Source organism: Cebus imitator, unplaced genomic scaffold, assembly GCF_001604975.1.
Source record: "Cebus imitator isolate Cc_AM_T3 unplaced genomic scaffold, Cebus_imitator-1.0 Scaffold365, whole genome shotgun sequence".
NCBI classification, from domain to species: domain Eukaryota; kingdom Metazoa; phylum Chordata; class Mammalia; order Primates; family Cebidae; genus Cebus; species Cebus imitator.
The window spans coordinates 2,135,385-2,142,143 of NW_016107680.1; the positions used below are offsets into that span (position 1 = coordinate 2,135,385).

The 6,759-nt window shown below is 47.4% G+C and overlaps 1 protein-coding gene across 1 annotated transcript in view; it reads left to right on the forward strand.

Moving 5' to 3' along the window:
• The first annotated feature begins 6,274 nt into the window (after positions 1 to 6,274).
• CYP4V2 (cytochrome P450 family 4 subfamily V member 2) overlaps positions 6,275 to 6,759 on the forward strand; it is a 20,116-nt gene continuing 19,631 nt past the window's right edge. Inside the window, exon 1 of the mRNA XM_017507001.2 lies at positions 6,275 to 6,589. Coding sequence (XP_017362490.1) covers positions 6,376 to 6,589 — 214 coding nt within the window. The 5' untranslated portion in view covers positions 6,275 to 6,375. The remainder of the gene's footprint in view (positions 6,590 to 6,759) is intronic.

Below are 6,759 nucleotides of genomic sequence, written 5' to 3' on the forward strand. Positions count from 1 at the left end.
AATCAACTAGGAATAAATTTAATAAAAATGAATATATTAGAGTTCTTCAGAGCAACAGAAATAGGAGATTTTTAGATTATATATTATAATCTAATGTATATATGGAGAGCGAGAGTTATTTCTTTTAAGGGAAGAGGTTGCTGGCAAGTCTAAAATCTGTAAGGCCAGCTGGAAGGCTTGAAATTCAGCTAAGAGTTCAGTATTGAGTCTGAAATTCACAGGACAAGGCAGGCAGGCTGGAAATTGTGGTAGGGTCTCTGTGTTGCCATCTTGAAGCCAAATTCTTTCTTCTTCAAAAAACTTCAGTCTTTTTCGTGTTTTTGAGACGGAGTTTTACTCTTATTGCCCAACCTGGACTGCAGTGGTCAGATCTCGGCTCACTACAGCCTCTGCCTTCCAGGTTCAAACAATTTTCCTGTTTTAGCCCTCTGAGTAGCTGGGATTATGGGTGCCCACCCCATGCTCAGCTAATTTTTCTATTTTTAGTAGAGACGGCGTTTCACCACATTGGTTTGGCAAGACTCAAACCCCTGACCTCAGGTGATCCACCCACCTTGGCCTCCCAAAGTGCTGGGATTGCAGCCATGAGTCACCGTGCCTGGCCAAAACCTCAGTCTTTATTCTTGAGGCCTTCACTGGTTGGACAAGGACCACTCACATTCTGGAGGGCAATCTGCTTTACTCTAAGCCTACCGATTTAAAAGTTAACCACGTCTTAAAAATACCTTGACAGCAACATCCAGACTGGTGTCTGACCACACAACCTGGCCCCATAACCAAATTTTGACCCATAAAATTATCCATGATAATAGGTAACACCTCATCGAAGAGATCTAGAAAACATTTCTGGGAGAAATTAATGAAAACCCAAATAAATGAAACAATATGTCATGTTCATGGGTTGGAAGACTCAGTGCAGGCATTATAACGATGTCAATTAGCTTCAGATTGATTTTTATATTTAACTGAATCACAATTAAAATACCATCAGGGAATGTGTGTGTGTGTGTATGTGAAAGAGAGAGAGAGAGAGAGGGAGAGAGAGAGAGAGAGAGAAAGAGAGAGAGAGAGAGAATTTATAGGGAAATACAAAGCACCCAAAATAGCAAGATAGCCTTGATAAATTTGAAAAATAAGTTAAATAGCTTATAACAAGAAATATCAAGACTTATAAAATTATTAAAGTCATCTGTTATTGGCACACAAATGGACAAACAGCAATAGAACAGAACGGATCATATGTATGTGTACAATCACCTGATTTATGACAAGGTGACATTCCAATGCATTGATTAAAGGATGGTCTTTTCATTAAATTTTATTGAGTCCATTTGATATTCATATTTTTATTTAGAAGGGTGTCAATCTCTACTTCACTACCATATACATACACAAACACATTACAGGTGCAGGTTCTTGGACCTAAATTAGAAAGGGAAGATTATGAAGCTTTAGAAGTTAATATAAGAGAATATCTTTTTTACCCTATGGTAGGCAAAGATTTTCTAAACAAGATGCATAAAACATTAACTGCAATGAAAAAGATCAATAAATTGGACTTTGTTAAACTTTAAAACATTCCTACTTATTCAAATACATCAGCTATGGTTTGACTGTGTCCCCAGAGTTCATGTGTTGGAAACTAATCCCCAGTGCAAGTACTGAGAGGCGGGACCGTTAAGAGGTGGTTAGGCCTTGAGGGCTCTGCCCTCACAAATGCATTGATGCTACTGTCGTGTGAGTGGATTCCTTCTGGCAGGAATCCACGACAGTAGCATTAATCCACTATGGCAGGACTGGGTTCCTAATTAAAGGATGAATTTGGCCTCCTTCCTCTCGCCCTCTCTCACTTACTCTTGCACCCTTTCATCTTCTGCCATGGCATGATACAGCAGAAGGCCCTCATCAGCAGAAGCTCCTCTGTCTTGGACTTCCCAGCCTCCAGAACCATACCAGTCTGGGATATTTGGTTAAAGCAGCACAAAGTGAACTATGACAGCATCATTAACAGAGTGATAAGGCAAGCTACAGAGAGGAAGGAACTTGCTCTAGGTATCTGGCAAAGGATTTGTATTCATATATAATTTATTATATAATAATTGCTCATTACTTATTTATAAGTCCTACAAATCACTAAAATTCCAGACAATTGCAATGTTGAACATGGGAAAATGATTTAACAGGCACTCTCCGAAATGGCCAATAAGCTTGTGAAATGATGCATACTGTCCTAGGTCATTAGGAAAATGCATATTAAAATTTGAATGCTAAGCCTGGGCAACATGATGAAACCCTGTCTCTACTAAAAATACAAAAATTAGCTTGGCGGCCGGGCGCGGTGGCTCAAGCCTGTAATCCCAGCACTTTGGGAGGCCGAGGCGGGTGGATCACGAGGTCAAGAGATCGAGACCATCCTGGTCAACATGGTGAAACCCCGTCTCTACTAAAACTACAAAAAATTAGCTGGGCATGGTGGCGTGTGCCTGTAGTCCCAGCTACTCGGGAGGCTGAGGCAGGAGAATTGCCTGAACCCAGGAGGCGGGGGTTGCGGTGAGCCGAGATCGTGCCATTGCACTCCAGCCTGGGTAACAAGAGCGAAACTCTGTCCCAAAAAAAAAAAAAAAAAAAAAATTAGCTTGGCATGGTGGCATGTGCCTCTAGTCCCAGCTACTCAGAGGGCTGAAGGAGAAGGATTGCTGGAGCCCTGGAAGTCAAGGCTGCAGTGAGCCGAGATCATGCCACTGCACTCCTGTCTGGGTGAGAGAGTGAGATCCTGTTTCACAAAAACAAACAAACAAATCTCAATATAGTTTTACAAGACCTAACTGAATGGCTTTGTGAAAAAAAGACAATATCAAACGTTGGCAAGTACATGGAGCCACTGGAACTATCAAAGATTACTCATGAGTGTGTAAATTGGTACAAATTTGGAAAACTGGCAGTAAGTACTAAGTCTAAACCGATGCTTGCCTTATGACCTAGCAATTCCACTCCTAGGTGTAGTTACAGGAAGAAGAAATATGTACAATGTGTATTGAAAGACATCTACAACAGTGACCATACAAAATTCTTCACAACATAGGAAAATTGGAAACAACTGAAACATCCATTGGCAGTAAAATGAAGGATAAATTATAGTCAAACAATAGAATAATATACAGCTGTGAAAAATATAGGAAAATATTACACATGGCAATAGAGTTAATATAGATTGTCATAAATCGGGTGATTGTACACATATGTATGATCTGTTCTATTGCTGTTTGCCTATTTTTGTGCCAATAACATGATTTTAATTAATTTATGTCTTGATATTTCTTGCTATAAGTTATCTAACTTGTGTTTCAAATTCATCTAAACTCACTGTTGAGTTTTAGAAGCCAGTTACGAAAGAATGCATGCTATATGATTTCACATTGTGTTGTATGATTTGGGTTGTGGTTACATGGAAGTTAGATGTTTGTCCATGAAACTGTACATTTGAGTGTTGTGTACTTTATTTGATCCTGGTACTTGTGATTCAAAATTTCCTAACAATTTCCTGGTACCCTTTATGATTTGATGTAAATGTAGTTTGCAGATAACGTACTTCTATACTCAGTCATGAATTTATATAATGTAAATTAAGTATCTTTTTGTATTAGAAATCATTCCTAGTGACAAAAAATTTGGGAAATAAAAATATTAACATTTACAAGACCATTCTGTAGTTTATTATATATTCTGGCCCATGACTTTCAAAAGCACTGTTTTCTAAGAGGAGAGAGGATCAAATAAAGACCTTGACCAAAGAAAGCTCTTTCAAGTGGGGAGGGCTTTATAGAGGATGAATCTTGAGGAGGAAAAGTCAGGAGATGCCTTCCTGCTCAGCTGCATTAGCTCATGAAGCTGACAGCCCCAGGGTGATAAATGTTGTGGGTAGACTGGCTTTACGTTGGTCTTGCAATCGTCTGCTACGCTGAGCTCCATTACATTTCGCGGTGAACATTCTAAGGTGTGACACTGTGTACTCTGGTGTTATGAGGCTGTCAGGGGAGAAGGGTCCTGCCATGTATTTCTTGCACTCCCAGCCACCTGACTGGTTTCGTCTGAAATTTCAGCATTCCAAGGCAGTATGAGGAAGGCCCTATCTGGTAACAAAGCATGAGAAAGATGACTAAGGGGACAAAGGGACAAGGCTTTTATTTTGTTCTTCACCACAGATTGCCTTCAAAATAAAGGCAAAGTGTCTAAGCCTGGCAGTCCAGGTCTCTAAGCTGGCTCCACCCTACCCCCCCATCTCATCCCGCAGGTGTCACTGCGCGGGACCCTGTGCTTCCAGCAGAGGCCCCTCACTGCCTCTGGAGCTCATTTTACCCCTCCTGGCTCTGCAGCATTTCTGACCATTTCTGCCCAGGCCCAGACTCGCTGCTGCTTAGAGCAATCTTCCCTCTCTGCTTCTGGACGGGAGGGGTTGTATGGTACCCGCCTTGTTTTGTCCACAGAGGTTAGCAGAGACGGATACAGACAAACCTTTTTTTCTTTCTAATTTTAGATTCAGGAGCACATGCGCAGGTTTGTTAAATGGCTATACTGCCTGATGTTGAGGTTGATCCCCTCACCCAAATACTGAACATAGTACCCAATACACAATTTTTCAACCCTTCCTCCTCTTCCTTCCATTTCGGAATCTCCAATGTGATGTAGACAAATTGTTTACTTTTATAGTTGTAATTGACCTTATTATATTGTTCAGCCTCAGCCCTTTAGAGAGGACGAAACTAAAGCCCATGAGACATGCTTAAAGATATTAAGTGAAGATATTTATTTTATTTTATTTTATTTATTTTTTTTGAGAAGGAGTTTCGCTCTTGTTACCCAGGCTGGAGTACAGTGGTGTGATCTCGGCTCACCGCAACCTCCACCTCCTGGGTTCAGGCAATTCTCCTGCCTCAGCCTCCTGAGTAGCTGGGATTACAGGCACGCGCCACCATGCCCAGCTAATTTTTTGTATTTTTAGTAGAGACGGGGTTTCACCATGTTGACCAGGATGGTCTCGATCTCTTGACCTCGTGATCCACCAGCCTCAGCCTCCCAAAGTGCTGGGCTTACAGGCTTATTTTTTTAGTGTTGAAGTAATTAAACAATGTAGAAATAAAAAGCGGAAGTTCTCCATCTTCGTTCCCACTCCATGGGGCTGATTAGTATTTTTATTTCCAGACATTAGAGCTTCTCCCAGAGAAGGCATCATTTTATACGCTGCATTCTGCAGCTTGTTTTGTTTTGTTCATTGACTGTTTCGTGCACTGCTTTCCACGTCAGCACCTGCAGGTGACTGAAAACAGATCCACCCGGAGAAAAGCCGTGGGCGTTTTTCTCTACAGTGAAGAGCCCTGAGGGTGGCTGTGGGCAACCTGTACAGTGGCTTCCAGTAAAGGGACGGGGTAATTGAGCAAAGCGGGCATTCAGGCCATTCTTCTATTTCATCTTCTGGCACTTTAGGGCTTGGGAAGGACCCGGCCACCCCTGGCCCGGCCACTTTGTAGGAAGCACCGAGCGTGGAAAAGGGGCTGGGGTCGGCGCCCTGGCCCTCGGCCGGGAAGAGAGACCGGCGGTCAGGACACGCGTCTCCCCGGGCAGAAATCTCGGGGTCCTTCCCGCCCTTCCGGGGCTCGGTGGCTGGTCTTGGCTCTTCTGCTAGTCCCCCGCGGGGACTCCCGAGCAGCCTTCCCCGCCTTCCCCTCCCGTCCGCCCTGCGTGTTCTCCGGGGCTCTGGCCTCCCGGGTCTGGCGCACATTTTGGGAAATATGTGGCTCACAATCACTCATTTCGCTTCTGAAGGCCCAGTGGCCCCGAGGACACACACGAGGGGTGACTTCCCTGAGGCTGTGTTCCCAAGGCCACCCTGGATCACAGCGGCCGCTGCTCCCAGTGACCCCGCGGGGAGTCAGTTCGCGCCCCGCCTCCCGGGGCTGCAGTCGGGCAGGGAGCGCGCGGCGCGCGGAAGAGCTGGGCTCCGAGCCGGAGGCGCCGTCCTTTCCCCTTCGGAGCAGGCTGCCCGCCCGCCCGCACCCCGGAATCCCGCACCCCGAATCCCGCACCCCGGAGCGGCCTCGCAGGACCCGCAGACCAGCCCCGCCGCGGTGACCGTTCCGACGCCCCCGCCCCCTCCGGAGGCGGCCCGAAGTGTCGCCGGCCTCTTCCCCGCCCGGCCTCGGGGTCCCGCGCGATCACGACGCCCCGGGGCTCAGGAGCCGTTTTCCGGTGTTTCGCTTTCGGCTGGCGCGGAGGCGGAGGCCGCGGCGCTGCGAGGGCCGGGCCGGGCGCAGCTACAGCCCCGGGGCTGCCTCCCTGGCCGCGGCGCAGGCTGGGAACGTCGTTCCGGGGACCCGGGCGATGACGGGGCTCTGGCTGGGGCTGGAGGGGCAGGAGCTGCTGCTGTGGGGCGCGGCGAGCGTGGCGTCCCTGGCCGGCGCCAGCCTGGTCCTGAACCTGCTTCGGTGGGCGGCGAGCTACGCGCGGAAGTGGCGGCAGATGCAGCCCATCCCCACGGTGGCCCGCGCTTACCCGCTGCTGGGCCACGCGCTGCTGATGAAGCGGGACGCGCGAGGTAAGGGCCGGCGTCCCTCCGGGGTCCGCGTCGCGGTCCGCACCGCGGTCCGCAGCCCTCCCGCCCTCCGATCAACTGGGAACCCGCTGCTTCGGGCGTGGCCGCAGGAGGGGGAGCCTGTCGCCCTGCGGAAAATGCTCCCTCAGTGCTACCCAGTGCCCCCCAGTTCT